The following is a 22,416-nucleotide window of genomic DNA, read 5'->3' on the forward strand; positions in this document are numbered from 1 at the left end:
TTAAATAGTTTTAGCTTAAACCTATCACAGTGGCTACATGTTAGCATAAACCTATCACAGTGGTTACATGTTAGCATAAACCTATCACAGTGGTTACATGTTAGCATAGCATAAACATATCACAGTGGCTACATGTTAGCATAAACCTATCACAGTGGCTACATGTTAGCATAAACCTATCACAGTGGTTACATGTTAGCATAAACCTATCACAGTGGTTACATGTTAGCATAGCATAAACATATCACAGTGGCTACATGTTAGCATAAACCTATCACAGTGGCTACATGTTAGCATAAACCTATCACAGTGGTTACATGTTAGCATAAACCTATCACAGTGGTTACATGTTAGCATAGCATAAACATATCACAGTGGCTACATGTTAGCATAAACCTATCACAGTGGTTACATGTTAGCATAAACCTATCACAGTGGTTACATTTTATCATAAACCTATCACAGTGGTTACATGTTAGCATAAACCTATCACAGTGGCTACATGTTAGCATAAACCTATCACAGTGGTTACATGTTAGCATAAACCTATCACATTGGCTACATGTTAGCATAAACCTATCACAGTGGTTACATGTTAGCATAAACCTATCACAGTGGCTACATGTTAGCATAAACCTATCACAGTGGTTACATTTTATCATAAACCTATCACAGTGGCTACATGTTAGCATAAACCTATCACAGTGGCTACATGTTAGCATAAACCTATCACAGTGGCTACACGTTAGCATAAACCTATCACAGTGGTTACATGTTAGCATAAACCTATCACAGTGGCTACATGTTAGCATAAACCTATCACATTACAGCATAAAATCTTCAGCTATGGCATGAAAATGTCCAGACTAATTTAATGAGGTCCCTCCACGCAGTTGCCGTGAGATTAATCCTACCAATGCCAGCACACGGATTTCTGTGAATGGAGAGCGTAACAAAACAGCGCCGGTCGCTCGTTCAACTGTTGCTATTTATTCCCTCGCTGGTTACGTCAGCGCTAAACGCCAGCAGGGCGGCCGTACAAGAGGACCGTTGCCGGTCTCGCTGCCTTCCTCGATCAACAAACTCGACCGGTCACGGTTGCTTGATTCGCTGGCTCGGCCCTTAGACCGTAGAACAGAATAAACCTCTGATAGGATAGACGTCTCAGTTAGTGCGTGGATATCTAGACTTGTGGTAAGGTCACGGTGGAACAACAAATGACGTCAGGAACTTGTGCTGGGATGTACGGGACTCTGGCCACTTGACTTAGGAGACAGCATTTGGATACAGAGGTGGCCATTGCTAGCCAGTCTAGCTACTACAGGTCAGTTGGTCTATAGTGTCCACTAGATGTGCTCGTTATTCTACTGACCGCCATTCCATCCACCTATGTTCGGCGTGGCGCTCTCTCAAGGTGCTCGTTTTGCTATTGATAACCCTCCACAATAACGTTATGCTTGTTATCCAAGTGAGTCCATTATATACGGCCGTTTTGCTATTGATAACCCTCCACAATAACGTTATGCTTGTTATCCAAGTGAGTCCATTATATACGGCCGTTTTGCTATTGATAACCATCCATTATAATATTCCAGTTATCCGAGTGTGCCCTCCAATAGTTTTTTATTTTTTTATTTATTGTTTTAAAAATGACATCCTGTCATAACTAATTGAAGCAGTTGGATCTCGTTCTTAAATAAATTTCAACACTGGAACTCTAAATCCATGTGACCCGAAAAAATCCCGGTTGGCCGCTAGGAAGGCGCTTCTATAGGCATTAGTGCTTTGATTAACAATAATCATTTGTCGCTTAATTTACACAGCGCCGGTCGCGTACTTTCTCATTTTGACCGTTTTCCTTTCTACGTGGTCAGTTGCGTTTCCTCAAGTTCAGTCTCATGAGCTTCTAACTTGCAGGGTTACATACGTTACATTTATAAACACAAAGTATTTCTCCATTCACCGCAGTACTTGGCCGAAAGTTTATTTAAAGGAGGTATTGTCTACCCTACTGTTGTCGTCTTCAACTTAAAACCTCAGTCATTTATGCTGAAACGGACTGATGCAGCAGAAACATTTTAGTCAAAAATTTTAATAAAATGGCAAGTTTAACGAGATTTAGAAGCTTCTGATAATGTTTTGACAATTTATAAACTGAATTGGTGTACTCCAAAATTTGGCGTAAATGTTTATAACCCTAACGCACTGAGTGCCACACAGCGCCCATTGATTCAATTTATTCTGAACACACAGCTAGTCTAGACCGTCAGACGTTGAGAATCTTGTCTAGAATCTAGATCACTGTTAGAGATCATTCTATACACAAACAGACATCAAGACACGCTTGGGAAGATCACTGTCTTCAACACGCTTTAAAGCTTTCAATAGCAACCAATGAATGTAAGTGAAGTGAAAAATGTAACAGTTCTAGACCATGTAGCCGAACTTGTTTATACTATAACCACTATTACAGTTATTTCCTGTTAGTTTGGTTTACAACTTCAGTTAATTAATTCATACGGTTTTATGTGAATGTCTAATTAACAATTGTAATTGTGATTTATCGCATTGTTTTTGTTGTAATTTGTAATGCGGACCGTGCCTTCAGACCGCGGCCATTAGGCGTGCTTAGAAAAACTTTGCAGGGTGAAAATTGAAGTCGGGGGTGGGTCCACTTAATTTTTCCCGACCCCCTTGGACACACCCTGCCTGAACTATGTTCGCTGATATGAGAAACATAATGGCGTCCATACTGATTTATTACTTCCTCTCTTCATTGCTAGCAAGTATCTATCGCGACCAGCACCACGCCTTATTTCTTAACATATAATGACCAGCCAATCAAATTTGAATAAAGTTATTTATAATCATAGTCTAAATTTAAAATCCATGAGATAATTTATGATGGCCTACATGCGGCGTTCAATATTGAAGCAGTCGAGCCTACTCTTTATTATTTAGTATACTAAATCAAGTTAAAGCTTTCGTCTAAAAAAGAGAACAAATAAGTGCCTATGGGAAAAATAAAAAGCCGGCCATTATTTTAATACGCTCTGAAAATCTGTTTTAATATCTCCACTGGTTTGTGAACAGCGTTTTTTTTTTTTTTTTTTGGTGGACGGTTTCATTTTGGGCATTTCTCGCTTCTTTCTTGACTAGATTTCTTGGTTGCTAAGTAATCAAGCGGCCCGCATTAGCCTAGATTTATATGTCAATTATTGCCGTAGGGGTGGGGATTGGCCAGAACCGAATACAAACATAGATCTAGTACGAACTAAAATCGACATGTACTTAACAGAATGTCTAACAAAATTCCTTATAAGGTATAGTTTCCATCCTAAAGTATGTCTAATGATAGATCATAAAATCAACGCAGATTCAAGCGCATAAAATTGATAGGTTTTCAATATCAACTATTGATTTATGTATCTTTTCAACTTAATTCATGTATTGATTTTCAAAAACTACTTTGATCTTTGACCTTATTTTCTTCACACGGGAAATTTTGCAACAACATCAAAGGCCTTAGCCCGAGCCATGAATGCACGGTTTGGATTTAAAGGGGGGGGGGGGGGGGTCAACGTTAAGAAAAATATATTTTAATTAATAAAATTCCTAAATACGTTTTTTTGGGAGTGGTGTAGATTAGATGTATGCATGTTTTTCTAATTAATAAAAAAAATGCACCTGCGGAAAGGAAGAGGGTAGGTGTGGTTTAGCCTTTGATTTTTTTAATCTGTGTTATTGCGAGAATTCTCCTTTTTAAAAATGGCAGGATAAATAAGTAGCCTATAGATACAACTGACTGACGCAACTGCTTCTTATATATATATATATATATATATATATATATATATATATATATATATATATATATATATATATATATATATATATATATATATATATATATATATATTTTAAACCACTAATGAAAGCAGACCGCTCTTCTACTGACCACGTAGTGACGTCCAGAGTTAAAATCACGCGCCAATCTTTTGTCTCACAGACTAATCTATTGATTGTATCGCCCTATTCAATACAGCTTTTGTATGGTTGTTTATCGATTTATGCAACACAAAACTTTATTTCTTTCTTTAATCCATGGTCGATGTTTAGTGCGTATCACCAGAACCTAACCTAACTGTGATTAAGTTATTGTACGATTGGTAATCAAGTGTAGGGCTAAGAATATAACGAGTAAGTGAATTATAGACAGAAAGAGCTCGGCATTTGCGGTGAGTAGATCAACGAAGTTAATCTTCTTCCGCCTATCTCCTCCACATTACGCTGGGCTTATCCCACCACCATATCTTCTGTAAGCTCACCTCGGCAGATGTATAGGTAAATAAAACTTTTTAAAACCAGTTTAGTTCTTATCATCCTTTTTATGTAATAAACAATAGTTACCAGGTATAAATACTTACCTTAATTAAAAAAAAACACTTAACAAAAACAACTAGGAGACATTTTGGGGACTGGAAGGAATTAATCGCAGTTCAATTAATTTCAATGGAGAAAATTGCTTTGAGATACGAGCAATTTGACATACGAGCAATGTTACGGGGTGAATTAAACTCGTATCTCGAGGTACCACTGTTCTTGTCGTGTGAAAACAACGCAGCATGCCGGACGTCACGCAACAAAAGGACAACTTTCCAACAATAAGTCATACACCAAACGGACAATAACTGTCTACCTGTACGTCATACATCATACAGACAACTTTCTAACTCATATTGTCGTGTGAACACTGTGCAGCATGCCGTACGTCAAACAACTGTCTAAATGTACGTCATACATTAAGCGGACAACTTTCTAACTGTACCTTATTAAGCGGACAACTTTCTAACTGTACGTCATACATCAAGCGGACAACTTTCTAACTGTACGTCATACATCAAGCGGACAACTTTCTAACTGAACGTCATACATCAAGCGGACAATTTTCTAACTGTACCTTATACATCAAGCGGACAACTTTCTAACTGTACGTCATACATCAAACGGACAATTTTCTAACTGTACGTCATACATCAAGCGGACAACTTTCTAACTGTACGTCATACATCAAGCGGATAACTGTGTAACTGTACGTCACACATCAAGCGGACAACTTTACTGTACGTCATACATCAAGGGGACAACTTTCTAACTGTACGTCACACATCAAGCGGACAACTTTCTAACTGTACGTCATACATCAAGCGGACAACTTTACTGTACGTCATACATCAAGCGGACAACTTTCTAACTGTACGTCACACATCAAACAGACAACTGTCTAACTGTACGTCATACATCAAGCGGACGACTTCCCAACTCGTGTTGTTGTGTGAACACAGCGCAACATGCCTAAGGCTCGTTATTCTGTCAACATAAACCAATCACCTCCTATTGTTAGCGTGTCGAGTACCAAGTCTCGTGTTCTGCCGGGGTAGTGCTAACAATACAGTGGGGAATATTCAAACAGTTTGTAAATAGACGCCATGAGTCAATGTTTATCCTCTCATTCTTGACGTCTCCTGACCCACCCCCACATTACTTACTACTCAGCGGCATGGGCAGAAAACATACATAATTTATGACACGGAACACTTTATGGCATGTTACTACAGTAACCCTACATGTAACACTTTATGACATGTAAGTAGAGAAATGTTTACATATAGGAGCACTTTGGATATCATAACTGTAAGTGTTGCAAGTAATAACTTACTTCACACGAAGACAAAAACCCTGGCGAAAAAGATTTACGAGGTATAAATCTCAACACACAGGTTTTTATGTAAATTTTCGGGCCGGATTAGTAGGGTTTTTTTGCTGTAGACAAGTGTGTAGACCAAGTTGTCAACAACAAAACACGCCTGTCGTATCTCGTGGAAATGGTGACCAGTACAGCAGACGGCACTAACAAACAACGATTGTGTTACACTTAGAAATCATGGAAATTGGCTTTCATTGTATTGTGGAATAAACAAAGAAATAAACAGAACAACAGATGCAGACAACAGTGATGTTGATTAAACTGTGTGAGGTGGGGGGGGGGGGGGGAAGGCGATGTCAGGATTTTGGAGGAAGGAGGAAAGGTGGGGGGGGGGGGGGGGGGGATTACACACACACACACACACACAAGATAAGAATTAAGATGACCAGACAAAATATCAAATCAGAGACGTAGCGACCCTTCCCGGCGCCCGGGGACAAAGTTTTCGATTTACGCCACCCCCCCCCCCTCAACCTTTCAATTTATTTTTCCAACCCATTTTTGCGCCCCCTGAGGTCGGCGCCCGGGGACATATGTTCCCCCCCCCCCCCCGCTACTGTATCAAATAAAGACCTGTTGCAACACACCAAACAACAGCCGCTCAAACCCGGGTCCGATGGAGAGGTGTGGCTCCAGCAATTGAATACACATATGCCAGATGTAGATCCCCCTAGACTCCAAGACAGGTATTGCTGATGTATATTACTTATACAGACCCCTGTATTACCCATGCACTCAGACGGACAGTACGCCTTATTTCATGATGACTATTACTTGTACATACATTTATTACAAATACCCGTTACCTCCAATACTTACCTATCCCCTCCTCGATTGCAGCCACTTTAACCATCAAAGACCTGGGTTTGTACGAGTATCTGACGACGTACAGCTAGTCCTGTTATCGTTACTGGTTTCAACACGACGTAATCAGAACATTCATTAAAAGTTTATTTGTCAACAGAAAAATTAGCACACGAAAGGAACCACTTATTCAAAGTTTATTTGTCAACAGAAAAGTTAGCACACGAAAGGAACCACTTATGCAAAGTTTATTTGTCAACAGAAAAGTTAGCACACGAAAGGAACCACTTATGCAAAGTTTATTTGTCAACAGAAAAGTTAGCACACGAAAGGAACCACTTATGCAAAGTTTATTTGTCAACAGAAAAGTTAGCACACGAAAGGAACCACTTATGCAAAGTTTATTTGTCAACAGAAAAGTTAGCACACGAAAGGAACCACTTATGCAAAGTGTATTTGTCAACAGAACAGTTAGCACATGAACGGAGCCCCTCATTCAAAGTGTATTTGTCAACAGAACAGTTAGCACATGAACGGAGCCCCTCATTCAAAGTGTATTTATCAACAGAACAGTTAGCACATGAACGGAGCCCCTCATTCAAAGTGTATTTGTCAACAGAAAAGTTAGCACACGAACGGAGCCCCTTATTCAAAGTGTATTTGTCAACAGAACAGTTAGCACATGAATGGAGCCCCTCATTCAAAGTGTATTTGTCAACAGAAAAGTTAGCACATGAACGGAGCCCCTTATTCAAAGTGTATTTGTCAACAGAACAGTTAGCACATGAACGGAGCCCCTCATTCAAAGTGTATTTGTCAACAGAAAAGTTAGCACATGAAGGGAGCCCCTCATTCAAAGTGTATTTGTCAACAGAAAAGTTAGCACATGAACGGAGCCCCTTATTCAAAGTGTATTTGTCAACAGAACAGTTAGCACATGAACGGAGCCCCTCATTCAAAGTGTATTTGTCAACAGAAAAGTTAGCACATGAAGGGAGCCCCTCATTCAAAGTTTATTTGTCAACAGAAAAGTTAGCACATGAACGGAGCCCCTCATTCAAAGTGTATTTGTCAACAGAAAAGTTAGCACATGAAGGGAGCCCCTCATTCAAAGTGTATTTATCAACAGAAAAGTTAGCACATGAAGGGAACCTTTAATTCAAAGTGTATTTGTCAACAAAAAAGTTAGCACATGAAGGGAGCCTTTAATTCAAAGTTTATTTGTCAACAGAAAAGTTAGCACATGAACGGATCCCCTCATTCAAAGTGTATTTGTCAACAGAAAAGTTAGCACATGAAGGGAGCCCCTCATTCAAAGTGTATTTATCAACAGAAAAGTTAGCACATGAAGGGAACCTTTAATTCAAAGTGTATTTGTCAACAGAAAAGTTAGCACATGAAGGGAGCCTTTAATTCAAAGTTTATTTGTCAACAGAAAAGTTAGCACATGAACGGATCCCCTCATTCAAAGTGTATTTGTCAACAGAAAAGTTAGCATATGAAGGGATCCCCTCATTCAAAGTGTATTTGTCAACAGAAAAGTTAGCATATGAAGGGATCCCCTCATTCAACGTTTATTTGTCAACAGAAAAGTTAGCACAAAGTGCACCCCTGAACAACCCCTCTTCTGGTCGCCGTAGCACATTTTAAAGCCGTCAGCAAAACGAAGTATCAATGAAGAGACGGGAGCCTAAGATTAGCGTTACAAACCTGTCAGAGCCCTGTAACCCGTTCATCGATTACGTCCGCCAACGATACGTCCTTGCACACTCTCCGGCTAAAGACATTGACGGACTTTCAAAAGGTTTTTGATGTAGGAAACGTTGCCATTAGAAAGGCAAAGCGCTGTGGTGAATGGCTCAGTCTTGAGCTCATAAAACTAGTGCGTGTAGAGTGAGGGGGGGGGGGGGTGACTGGCCCAGCCTTGAGCTAATAAAACTAGCGCGTGTAGAGTGAGGGGGGGGGGTGAATGGCCCAGCCTTGAGCTAATAAAACTAGCGCGTGTAGAGTGGAGGGGGGGGGGATTTTCTGTCCAAATACTTATAACGAAACAAAAAATCTAATAACAAAACAGCCTCAGACCATTGCTCTTTTGAGTCTGGCGACATCATGGGATGAATCAGGCAACAAGATGTCTCCAACTATTTAGAGCAATGACTTAGCTTTCAGAAGACTCGACCTCGACCCACCAACACCGCGTAATATCCAACTCGTGAACGTGATTTTTTTTTTCGACATAGTCCAGTGACTGCAACTTCCAGCGCGGCGGCAGTTGCCATTCCTCATGTCAATCCCAGTCCCCAATCTCATGTCATGTTCAGTTCTTTCACACACAGATATATCATTATTCCATATCACATGTTACACGTGTTATCACATGCGTCTAAGTCTAATCCCTGTATGTATAGTCTGGCTCTCATATCACATGTTACATATTCCATGCGTCTGTCTAACCCCTGTATGTATAGTCTGGCTCTCATATCACATGTTACATATTCCATGCGTCTAACCCCTGTATGTATTAGTCTGGTTCTCATATCACATGTTACATATTCCATGCGTCTAACCCCTGTATGTATAGTCTGGCTCTCATATCACATGTTACATATTCCATGCGTCTAACCCCTGTATGTATAGTCTGGCTCTCATATCACATGTTACATATTCCATGCGTATAAGTCTAACCCCTGTATGTATTAGTCTGGCTCTCATATCACGTTACATATTCCATGCGTCTAACCCCTGTATGTATAGTCTGGTTCTCATATCACATGTTACATATTCCATGCGTCTAAGTCTAACCCCTGTATGTAAAGTCTGGCTCTCATATCACATGTTACATATTCCATGCGTCTAACCCCTGTATGTAAAGTCTGGTTCTCATATCACATGTTACATATTTCATGCCTCTAAGTCTAACCCCTGTATGTAAAGTCTGGCTCTCATATCACATGTTACATATTCCATGCGTCTAACCCCTGTATGTATAGTCTGGTTCTCATATCACATGTTACATATTCCATGCGTCTAAGTCTAACCCCTGTATGTATAGTCTGGCTCTCATATCACATGTTACATATTCCATGCGTCTAACCCCTGTATGTATAGTCTGGCTCTCATATCACATGTTACATATTCCATGCGTCTAACCCCTGTATGTAAAGTCTGGCTCTCATATCACATGTTACATATTCCATGCGTCTAAGTCTAACCCCTGTATGTATAGTCTGGCTCTCCTATCACGTGACTTATTTCCTGTGGCCTGACAGGAGCCGAGCATGAACATGAACAACGTGAACCCCCCGCCCATCAACAACGCCCTCCAGCCGGACATCTACAACCGTCTGGACGCCGAGACCATCGAGAGGACACGAGTGGCCAACAACCAGCTGCACATGAGGCTCATGCTGGAGGAGAGGGTCATCAACAAGTACAGGTGGGGCTTACTTAAGTAACCAGCAGGTTAATGAAGTATCCAGTGGACTTACACTTACTTAAGTAACCATCAGACTTATTTAAGTAACCAGCAGGGTACTCAAGTATCCAGTAGACTTACGTGTCCTGTACACTTACAGTGTTTCTTCCATGCATCTCTTCGGAAGTTTACCACCCCCCCCCCCCCCCAGCGAAATGAAATTTATATTGAAACATATACTTTTACCAGTTTTCGTCCCCCCCCCCCTTCCGACAATTTTAGGTGCCCCACCCCCACCCCCAGGGAGAAAAAAGTCTGGAAGAGACACTGCTTAAGTATTCATCAGACTTACATAAGTACCGCTGAAAACACAACTCGACACATTGCTACCACCTTGTATGTAGAACGTCCAGGATATTATGTGCTATGCATGACTTACCGTACTAAAGGATTCATTAACTTTTGTATTGTACGGCCAACACAATGACCATCCAACATGTCTTATACTATCACCACTTAAACATAGGTGGCCTCTAAGGATGTCATATTCACTTGAGCTGAAGACAGAAGACTAGCTTAAAAAGAATCGAACTCTTTTCAGCTCGTCTTAATAGGCGTATATTGGTTTACTGTATATAAAGGTGTATGGTATTTCTGAATACTAATATTAAATCAATTCGAGTGCTCAATACACAGACTAACCAATGTGCATGAAGAAAAAAAAAACTTTTTGAATAGCAATATACGATTGTGGTTAGCTTAATAGTAATAGGCCAACACATACCTAACATAGAAATCATTGGCTCAACTGTACGTTTTCTAAACATAATTCGACTTTACGGAAAATCGACAGAATGTTGAGAGAAAAATAGTTAGTTAAATATCCTAAGGATAGTAATCATGGCATATGTTTCTCAGTGCCCTACATGTATGCTCCTGTTCTAGGCACGAAGCAGAGCGGATCATTCTACAGGAGAAATCTCGAGTTGCCCAGGAGTTAACTCGCATCACGCGAAAGCTTCCGGCCATGGGTAGAATGCGAGGTCTGGAGGAGCAGTTGTTTACAACACGATCAAACACAGACCCGCTACCTCGAGCCACCAAGAGAAACAAGGTAACTTTATCAAGCGGTGTGTCGTAGTGTTGACCTAGGTATATGGGCGGTGTCCTTATGTTGTTCTAGAAACATGGGCGGTGTGTTGTTCTAGAAACATGGGCGGTGTCATGTTGTTCTAGAAACATGGGCGGTGTCATGTTGTTCTAGAAACATGTGCGGTGTCATGTTGTTCTAGAAACATGGGCGGTGTGTTGTTCTAGAAACATGGGCGGTGTGTTGTTCTAGAAACATGGGCGGTGTCATGTTGTTCTAGAAACATGTGCGGTGTCATGTTGTTCTAGAAACATGGGCGGTGTGTTGTTCTAGAAACATGGGCGGTGTGTTGTTCTAGAAACATGGGCGGTGTCATGTTGTTCTAGAAACATGGGCGGTGTGTTGTTCTAGAAACATGTGCGGTGTATTGTTCTACAAACATGGGCGGTGTGTTGTTCTAGAAACGTGGGCGGTGTGTTGTTCTAGAAACATGGGCGGTGTGTTGTTCTAGAAACATGGGCGGTGTGTTGTTCTAGAAACATGGGCGGTGTCATGTTGTTCTAGAAACATGTGCGGTGTCATGTTGTTCTAGAAACATGGGCGGTGTCATGTTCTAGAAACATGTGCGGTGTCATGTTGTTCTAGAAACATGGGCGGTGTGTTGTTCTAGAAACATGTGCGGTGTGTTGTTCTAGAAACATGGGCGGTGTGTTGTTCTAGAAACATGGGCGGTGTGTTGTTCTAGAAACATGGGCGGTGTGTTGTTCAAGAAACATGGGCGGTGTGTTGTTCTAGAAACATGTGCGGTGTGTTGTTCTAGAAACGTGGGCGGTGTGTTGTTCTAGAAACATGGGCGGTGTCATGTTGTTCTAGAAACATGTGCGGTGTGTTGTTCTAGAAACATGGGCGGTGTGTTGTTCTAGAAACATGGGCGGTGTGTTGTTCTAGAAACATGGGCGGTGTGTTGTTCTAGAAACATGGGCGGTGTCATGTTGTTCTAGAAACATGGGCGGTGTCATGTTCTAGAAACATGTGCGGTGTCATGTTGTTCTAGAAACATGGGCGGTGTGTTGTTCTAGAAACATGTGCGGTGTGTTGTTCTAGAAACATGGGCGGTGTGTTGTTCTAGAAACATGGGCGGTGTGTTGTTCTAGAAACATGGGCGGTGTGTTGTTCTAGAAACATGGGCGGTGTGTTGTTCTAGAAACATGTGCGGTGTGTTGTTCTAGAAACATGGGCGGTGTGTTGTTCTAGAAACATGGGCGGTGTGTTGTTCTAGAAACATGTGCGGTGTGTTGTTCTAGAAACATGGGCGGTGTGTTGTTCTAGAAACATGGGCGGTGTGTTGTTCTAGAAACATGGGCGGTGTGTTGTTCTAGAAACATGGGCGGTGTCATGTTGTTCTAGAAACATGTGCGGTGTCATGTTGTTCTAGAAACATGGGCGGTGTCATGTTCTAGAAACATGTGCGGTGTCATGTTGTTCTAGAAACATGGGCGGTGTGTTGTTCTAGAAACATGTGCGGTGTGTTGTTCTAGAAACATGGGCGGTGTGTTGTTCTAGAAACATGTGCGGTGTGTTGTTCTAGAAACATGGGCGGTGTGTTGTTCTAGAAACATGGGCGGTGTGTTGTTCTAGAAACATGTGCGGTGTGTTGTTCTAGAAACATGGGCGGTGTGTTGTTCTAGAAACATGGGCGGTGTGTTGTTCTAGAAACGTGGGCGGTGTGTTGTTCTAGAAACATGTGCGGTGTGTTGTTCTAGAAACATGGGCGGTGTGTTGTTCTAGAAACATGGGCGGTGTGTTGTTCTAGAAACATGGGCGGTGTGTTGTTCTAGAAACATGTGCGGTGTGTTGTTCTAGAAACATGGGCGGTGTGTTGTTCTAGAAACATGGGCGGTGTGTTGTTCTAGAAACATGTGCGGTGTCATGTTGTTCTAGAAACATGTGCGGTGTCATGTTGTTCTAGAAACATGTGCGGTGTCATGTTGTTCTAGAAACATGGGCGGTGTCATGTTGTTCTAGAAACATGGGCGGTGTGTTGTTCTAGAAACATGGGCGGTGTCATGTTGTTCTAGAAACATGTGCGGTGTCATGTTGTTCTAGAAACATGGGCGGTGTCATGTTCTAGAAACATGGGCGGTGTCATGTTGTTCTAGAAACATGGGCGGTGTGTTGTTCTAGAAACGTGGGCGGTGTGTTGTTCTAGAAACATGGGCGGTGTCATGTTGTTCTAGAAACATGTGCGGTGTGTTGTTCTAGAAACATGGGCGGTGTGTTGTTCTAGAAACATGGGCGGTGTGTTGTTCTAGAAACATGGGCGGTGTGTTGTTCTAGAAACATGGGCGGTGTCATGTTGTTCTAGAAACATGGGCGGTGTGTTGTTCTAGAAACATGGGCGGTGTGTTGTTCTAGAAACATGGGCGGTGTCATGTTGTTCTAGAAACATGGGCGGTGTGTTGTTCTAGAAACATGGGCGGTGTATTGTTCTAGAAACGTGGGCGGTGTGTTGTTCTAGAAACGTGGGTGGTGTGTTGTTCTAGAAACATGGGCGGTGTCATGTTCTAGAAACATGGGCGGTGTGTTGTTCTAGAAACATGGGCGGTGTGTTGTTCTAGAAACATGGGCGGTGTCATGTTGTTCTAGAAACATGGGCGGTGTGTTGTTCTAGAAACATGGGCGGTGTATTGTTCTAGAAACGTGGGCGGTGTGTTGTTCTAGAAACGTGGGTGGTGTGTTGTTCTAGAAACATGGGCGGTGTCATGTTGTTCTAGAAACATGGGCGGTGTGTTGTTCTAGAAACATGGGCGGTGTCATGTTGTTCTAGAAACATGGGCGGTGTCGTCATGTTGTTCTAGAAACATGGGCGGTGTCATGTTGTTCTAGAAACATGGGCGGTGTCATGTTCTAGAAACATGTGCGGTGTCATGTTGTTCTAGAAACATGGGCGGTGTGTTGTTCTAGAAACATGTGCGGTGTGTTGTTCTAGAAACATGGGCGGTGTGTTGTTCTAGAAACATGGGCGGTGTGTTGTTCTAGAAACATGGGCGGTGTATTGTTCTAGAAACGTGGGCGGTGTGTTGTTCTAGAAACGTGGGCGGTGTGTTGTTCTAGAAACATGTGCGGTGTCATGTTGTTCTAGAAACATGGGCGGTGTGTTGTTCTAGAAACATGGGCGGTGTCATGTTGTTCTAGAAACGTGGGCGGTGTGTTGTTCTAGAAACATGTGCGGTGTCATGTTGTTCTAGAAACATGGGCGGTGTGTTGTTCTAGAAACATGGGCGGTGTCATGTTGTTCTAGAAACATGTGCGGTGTCATGTTGTTCTAGAAACATGGGCGGTGTCATGTTGTTCTAGAAACATGTGCGGTGTCATGTTGTTCTACAAACATGGGCGGTGTCGTCATGTTGTTCTAGAAACATGGGCGGTGTCATGTTGTTCTAGAAACATGGGCGGTGTGTTGTTCTAGAAACATGGGCGGTGTGTTGTTCTAGATGTTATTCTAGACAGGAAATGTGGGCGGTGATATTTATTTGCGCAGGCTCAAATACATTAACATATCGAGACAATAGGTAATAGTGCGGGGAGGGGAAGCCGATACACTTCGTGGGGTATCTTTTTACCGTGAAATCTATTTTAGCCTTCAGGATTAACGGCACGGCCGTTTAATTAGATCACAATGCACAGAACGGCGCCTACGTCTGGCGCATATTGTTTGGCCATATTTTAGAACATAATGTTGTATGGGACTCCCCGTGTAGGTCATGTGGTTAGAAGGAGGTACAGCACACAAAACGTGTGTCAACTATTACCATCGATTTTAAATCGGTCTGATCGAGACTTCTTTGTCTTTTTGACATCTTTTGTTATCAGCTCCGGCTTGTCTGAAAGCATTGTAAAACGTGTCCATCTATACATTGAGTTAGATTTCTTTGTTTACATTGCCGTTTTCTTTGCTAAAATGGATCGATGTTAGATATTGTAAAATAAGTTACAATGTCATTTCTTATATGAGTGAACTCAGCATAAAAGAAAAATTATTGCATTCCCAGTGTTTGCTGTATAGTGCAAATACAGTCGCCAATAAAACAAAACCATAGGCTACCTGTTGTGTTAATATTAGATGAACAATTAGAAAGACATCTTTTTTTTTCTCTTACAATTTAAATATTCTTTTATTTTCTCCAGCGGAAGAAAAAGAATTATCAAAATGACAAAAATGACGACCTTATTTGCCAAAGATGCTATATCCACCATCTGCCCTTGAAGAAAATGTTTTATCGAAAGGTCACACCCCCACCACAACCTACAGTGTTTGACAGCGAGAATGGTGTGACGTCAGAGGGTAACCACGCCCCGGAAGTGAACTCTATACCTGTTGGCTCGGTTTCGAAACAAATTTCCGATCTCCCTAGTCGCCAAAATGCCTCGGCCAGTTTTAAGATGGTCATACCCCCCATTGACACGTTTAAGTTTTTAGAGAGGGACAGATGTGGTCGGGAAACAGATTTGAACCAGGTGTTTACGCCAAGACTCATGCCCAACGAGATGTGGAAGGGCGTGGTCAAAGATGTGTGCAGTCAACATGTAAAGAAAGACACGATCAAAACAAGACCTCTCCGGTGTGCGAGGGAGTTTTCTCGAGAGAGAACTCTTGGCGAGAAGAGTGATCGAATCTCCAGTGTAAACAAGCGAGTCCGCGGCGAGACGCAAACACTTACAAGATCTCCAAGTACGTTGGCGCGCATGGGCTCGTTCAGACGACAGTCTGTGACGAAGACGAACAAACGCAACGAACCACAAGCACCGTCGCGATCTTCAAGCACTTTAAAAAAGTCTGAATAGAAAGCTCAGCGGTGTATTCTAACATGCAGTGTTTCTTCCAGACTTTTTTCTCCGGGGGGGCACTTGAAATCTTCGGGGGGGGCGGTAAACTTTCTTCGGGGGGGGGGGGGGGCGGACACTGTTAAAAGTATATATTTTCTATATAAATTATATAAATTTTATTTCGTTCGGGGGGGGGGGGGGGGGGCGGTAAAAAATTTTCGGGGGGGCTTCGCCCCCCCGAAGAGATGCTTGGAAGAAACTCTGCTAACATGCACATACAGACAGGAAAACACTACAGCATTAAAGAACGGTCAGGTGGAATGCCTAACCCTTGAAACAGAAAAAAAAGTCAATCGGCTTCTGTCAATTTCTTTCTGAAACTCTGCCAGATTCTACAATCTATGTTACTCTGACAGCCTATTATATAAATTGCTTTTGCTTGCAGTGTATTTAAAAATAAACCGGGAGTGATCTCCCCTAAACTTTCTCGAATATTCTTATATAAAATAACAGGGGATGGGAACTCGGGCTATAGACATGATTTTTAATCCATTTTAAATACTTAAAGTTTTAAAAATAGAATAAAATCTCGTAGACAAATTAATTGCACACCAAGTGAACGCGAAATAAAAAAGCGCATAATAGTGCGCAATATTATTATTACTTTTAAAATTTACATTAGTTTTTTGAGAAATCGGAAGTAGCGTAAAGTACTACTTCCAGTCAACGGAAATGACTCAAAATTTAATAGAAGGTAGAGAATTAGATCTTTTACTTACGTATGAAATTTCATTTATCTATCTGAAATAGTACTCAAGTTATAGGCTTTTGAAAAATTCAAAGTAGGAAAAGTACCACTTCCGGTTATCGGAAATCGCTCAAAAGTTGATACGGATCTACGATTTTGATTACATACTTATATTTGAAATTTCATCAACCTAGCTGTAACGGTACTCAAGTTATCGTGTTTACACACGGACACACACACACACACACAGACACACAGACATACGGACAAGATTGCAAAACTATGTTTTTCCGTATCAGTGAGATGCAAAACGTCGAGCGATTTTTTTTTTGCACGATTACAAGACTTTCTCTATACTTCGTATATACGAGAAAGTAAAAAATGAAAATGGCAAAATATAAAAAGAGAATTATTTTAGAAAAAAAATATTAAAGAATAGGGTAAACATTTCTATTAATGCAGACAAATATATCTGGAAACCCCTCTAAAATTAATATTAATGAACTTGAAGAATTCCATGATGTTTGGTTTGACAGGTTTTATTAACATATACTGTCAAGGTATTTCACGGCGTTTGTTTTTAGGATATGTAACACAAGTACCCATTTATCTTAAGGCTGCGTAGTTCAGCAATGGGTAGCCTACATTTCATTTGCAAAATTATTTATTGAATTTTCAGAATAAAAATGCAAACCCTATGCGAGTTGCAAACATTTTTTTAGAAATGTCTTTAAAATAAACTTGTTCTCATTTGTATGCCACTCTGAAGTGGCAGATATCTCATTTTTGTCTTCGTGTTTTGTTTTTTGAAATGACTAACTAAAATCTCGTTTTAAAAACGTTTTTTTACGTGTATTGTTAAAACGTCTGGGGGTGTAATTAAATTTAAAGGTCTCCTATTACCAGAGGCGTAGCGACCGGGGGGCAGGAGGGTACATATGTCCCCGGGCGCCAACCCTAGGGGCGCCAAAATAAGCTCATTTTAGCTGCTATTTTGAATTATAAATATAAAAAATATAGGGGGGGGGCGCGCCAAATCGAAAGTTTGTACCCGGGCGCCGGGAGGGGTTGCTACGCCTCTGCCTATTACCAATAGACATTTACAATATTAAACTTGACTACCACACTACTACTGTAATCGATACCAGTTAGCAGCGATTCTACGTATCGGCTCTAAAAGAAGTCGAGTGATCGAATCATTACTATGCTGGGGTCGAATCAAAACGAATATGAGTCCAACTACATGAGAACCCATCACAATCACTCATTGTTAACCGTCCACCCTGACTAAATGCCTGGTTAGTCTGCTCATATATCAACCAGCCCAAACATCTCAATTGATCTATCGATCAGGCTGCGGATGAATGGTTTCTAGCAGCGAGCAGGGAGCAGAGTCTAGTTCACTAATAGCAAATGGCTGTCAAGGAATTAAGTGATTGCACACCGCCTCTCCACGCCCATCTATTTACATATTATCACTTGCACGTACGATAGCTTAACTTTGCTAGTGGACGATTTATTTTATTTTGTATGTGAGTCCTTTTCCGAACATGCTGTACGGTGTAGCAATATCAGTTTAATAAATCAACCAATTTCTGATGCTTTTGTTATCTTATAAAGCTTCCAAAGCCCTATAGTTAAACATAAACTGAACATATTCGTCAGAAGACGTTATTCACAAGAAGTCGTTTACCATATTACAGTTGGTACATTTTAGAACTTAAATGAACTTTATTGTAAAAGCAATCACCTCATTTTCAAATTTTAAGACAAACATGCATTACGACGGGCACTGCTCTAGATCTAATTTTTTTCAGCAACTCTTCACAGCTAGAAACAACGTATCTTGTGTATGCCTATAGTTTAAGCTCATCATAGACAGAAACAAATTATTTTATTTTGTGTACAGTTTACAGGTAGAAACAACATATTATCGGGTGTACAATTCAAGGTCATCGCAGCTAGATAAACATATTCTTTAAGGTCATCACAGCTAGATACAACATAATTATCTTGTTCCGGCGCCCGAAGCGAACTGTCGACTTTGCATCCCCACCTCCACCCTGATCAGAAATATAGTTAAAAAGCGCCCCTTTCCTCGTTTTTATTTTGGATCACACAATTTATGAAGAAAACAAATCAGACTGTAAAGCCTTATATTTTCTCCGACGGTTTATATTTCAGTAATGCAGCTCTGAATTACCATTTTTTTTACCCCGCTTAGCGCTTTCATAAGCTGGGCGACCGGGGCGCCGACCAACCCCAACCTGCTCGAGCTACGCCTCTGGCAGAGCCGTAGCTATGGTAGGGCGGGTAAAAAATGTAAGATTGTTGTGTACCCGTAATTGGGTGACTGACAAGATGTGCATAGGAAAACTCAGAGGCGTAGGCGGGGGGTGGTGCGGACCGCACCGGGTGACACCATTTAGGGGGGGTGACACCAAGGCAAAAAAATAGCAAAATATATAGAGAAAAACTTAAAGGGGGGGTGCAAATCGAAAGTTTGAGGGGAGGGGGTGCAAATCGAAAGTCTGAGGGGGGGGGTGGCAAATCAAAAGTTTGAGGGGGGTGCAAATCGAAAGTTTGAAAGGGGGGGGGGTGCAAATCGAAAATTTGAAAGTTTGTCCCCGGGAAGGGTCGCTACGCCTCTGGGGGGTGACACCATTTAGTGCCGCACCGGGTGGACACCCGACCTCGCTACGCCACTGGGAAAACTGCGCATAGGAAAACTGCGTACTGCATATTGTTTTCTAAAAATCGAGCATTTAATAAATAAATACTGACAACATTGTAGCATAATAAAACATATTTCCACGAAATAGGACAAAACTAAAGTGTATTAGTATAATTAGTTTGTATTTGGGCAAATTTCTTTTTGCGCTGTTTTCCGTTGCGCAGTTTTCCGAATGTGCATTTTTCTGGGAACCCTTAATTGGATATCAACCTCGGCGATTAAACATAACTTTAATTTATTCTGTGAATTTAGCTTTGACGCTAGATAATTATACAGCCGTTGGGATAGCACAGGTGGACTTGATGCCTGATGGTAGAAGGTTGTGAAAGCTTTGCCTGAAATGTAGTATCAGAAAAGAACTTTCTGACAAAGAGTTTCTGACAACATAGACATTAGTGGAAAAGCTATAGGAGAATGGAATCTGAAGAATTAGCTATTAACCTCGAATCTATCAAGAACTAAAGGCGTGACTTAAAATAATTAGCTATTAGCCGCATATCTATTCAGAACTTTGAAAATATTCTTAGAACTTTAAATTTTTAAACTATTGTATGTGGGCGGGGGGGGGGGTATATGGAATGGGTTATAACCACCTAACCCCCCTTGCCTACACCATTATTTAATTATCAGAGATTGCTTCTGTTTTTGTTTCAGTCTGTTAACGACAATGGTGAATAGAAAACTGTATAACATTTTTAAAAAATAATTACGGAATTGGACCAGTAGAACAGACCCCCCCCCCCAGCTACGCCTCTAGTTGAAGGAACAGTAAAAAATCGGTCTAAGAGGTAACGACCAAGACTTTCATATTTAAGTCACCAACGATAAAACGCTTTTAGTTTTCTAAGACAATGTGGAATTCAAACGTATTGTCAAAAAAAAAAAAAGAACGAAATGTAAGGCTCGGACACAGGGGCAACAAAACGGAGAATAAACGAAGAGAAAGAAAAGGGTGGTGAACATGACACACTCTGAACGATAGTAATAACACCACTAATACAGGCGATGGTGTGGATTCCACTGCAGAGTTTCTTCCAGGCATCTCTTCGGGGGGGGGGGGGGGGGGGGGGGGTGGGGGGCATCGCCCCCCCCCCCCCCTGCGAATGTCTACCCCCCACGAACGAAATGTAATTTATATAGAAAATATATACTTTTGACAGTGTCCGCCCTCCGGAAATTGTTGTCCGTCCCCCCCCCCCCCCCCGAAAATTTCAAGTGCACCCCGGAGAAAAAAGTCTGGAAGAAACACTGTTCCACTGGGAAATAGAAAGAGTGGGAGACATAGAGAAATAGAGACGGAGCAGGCTGGAATTTCATGGCTTGAGCTTTTGAAAAATAATTAGATCTCTAGTAGATGATCGCATAGGGAACCGAAAGGAATTTTTAAAAAATAGAATTTGCAAAGTATATTTGATCTAATTTTTGTTTGGTCTCTAGAACAATGTCGTAAATAACAGCTATCAGTGACAGTCGGAGTTTCTTTCAGGTATCTTTTCGGATGTTGAAATAAACATTTTCAAAACAAACTAATTGCACTCACACAAATGACGCGTTGTTGTAATTGTTTTAATTAAAAAAAAAGAATTTGTATTTTTTTTAACTATTTATATCATAATATATGGGGCCCATAATTTTTTTGCGGGGTTTGCCCTTTTTTTCTAGTTACGTCACTGATTCGACATTATCAATGCTGCGACTGAAAATATTTTGCTTTAAAGCATTATCAGTAGCTCATGAGGGTCGATTATCCTCCCACTCCCTCCACCCCCCCCCCCCCCCACCCCCGTGAAAGCAGCCGCCCGTGACGACAGTTTACAGACGGCAATTAAAAGACAAGCAGAACTTGTTACCTCCCCTTAGTTTAAAATCGTTTAAAACTAAATTTAAACATCTCATTTTAAAATTGCTATATTGAAATGTAGGCCCTACACGTGAAAGTTAAGAGTATAAACGACATACGGCTTTATTTACTGACTAGGCATGCTGCCCAGCTTTGCTTAGGCTTTCGAAAACATTGAGAATTTGAATGCTTAATTAATTCGCCCGAGGGTCGGTCTACGACCTCAGGAGTTATGAAGAGGTTCCTCCGTGGACATTTTTTTTTCGATTTACAGCTCATATAAGGCGCCGGTCAGTCGAGGTCAGTTTTGACCCCATCATCGTAGACTTTTCGGCCAACCGGCCCCCGTGTTCTGTCGCCCCAAAGCAAGATCCTGCCAAATTTGAAGCGCCTACGGCGCCGGGAAGTGCCCTATCGGGCACCCGACAACTTTGCTTTATATATTATAGAGATTAGCAAATTGCATAGATAAACAAAGATTTCAATAAAGTAATTAAGGCCTGAAATACTTTAGTATTGAAATGTATTATTTGAATAGATGAATCTAGAATATCTAGATCTAGAATCCAAATAAATAAAATAAAGTTTATGAGTTTAGGCCGGAAAAATTGTATTGTATACATTTCATAGTGTACGTAGATCTAAATCAAATTTGAATGAAATAGTTCATTTGTTTTCATTCTAAACACGGCAGATGACGTCATTAGTTAATGTATAAGCGTGACGTTCACAGTTTTATGCGTTCTTTTTCACATATATTAATGCTTTTCCGGTTGCATAAATAATACTGTTTCTCTACATTCGAATACGCCTTTAATTTTTATTTTTCTTCTTTAACTAAAATTGTGGTTATACATTTAAAACATCTAACATATTATTTTCAACAAAAGTCCGTAAAAAGTTCTTCATATATCGCTGCCGATTCTGACGTGATGTCCGGCGAAAATATTTTGCGGACAGACAGAGAGAGAGAGAGAGAGAGATGTGCGAACGTGGGGATTTATATATTAGGATAGTAGTGATAGGCATCCAGAGTCTACCCCTACCCCCGAACGACATGGAATTTATATAGAAAATATATACTTTTAACAGTGACCGCCCCCCCCCCCCCCCCCCCCCCCGAAAATTTCAAGTGCCCCCCCCCCCCCCCCGGAGAAAAAAAAGTCTGGAAGAGACACTGATTGGACTGTT

At 41.2% G+C, this 22,416-nt stretch overlaps 1 protein-coding gene across 1 annotated transcript; it reads left to right on the forward strand.

Moving 5' to 3' along the window:
• Positions 1–992: 992 nt before the first annotated feature.
• LOC131941774 (uncharacterized) lies at positions 993–15,943 on the forward strand. The gene is made up of 4 exons (XM_059301267.1): positions 993–1,324; positions 9,841–10,007; positions 10,932–11,100; positions 15,265–15,943. The coding sequence occupies exons 2-4, from the start codon at positions 9,850–9,852 to the stop codon at positions 15,919–15,921; spliced, it is 984 nt and encodes a 327-aa protein (XP_059157250.1). The 5' UTR covers positions 993–1,324; positions 9,841–9,849; the 3' UTR covers positions 15,922–15,943.
• Positions 15,944–22,416: the final 6,473 nt, after the last annotated feature.

The sequence above is a fragment of the Physella acuta genome, unplaced genomic scaffold, assembly GCF_028476545.2.
Source record: "Physella acuta isolate Inbredline_101_S28 unplaced genomic scaffold, ASM2847654v3 ptg000373l, whole genome shotgun sequence".
Lineage (NCBI taxonomy): Eukaryota > Metazoa > Mollusca > Gastropoda > Physidae > Physella > Physella acuta.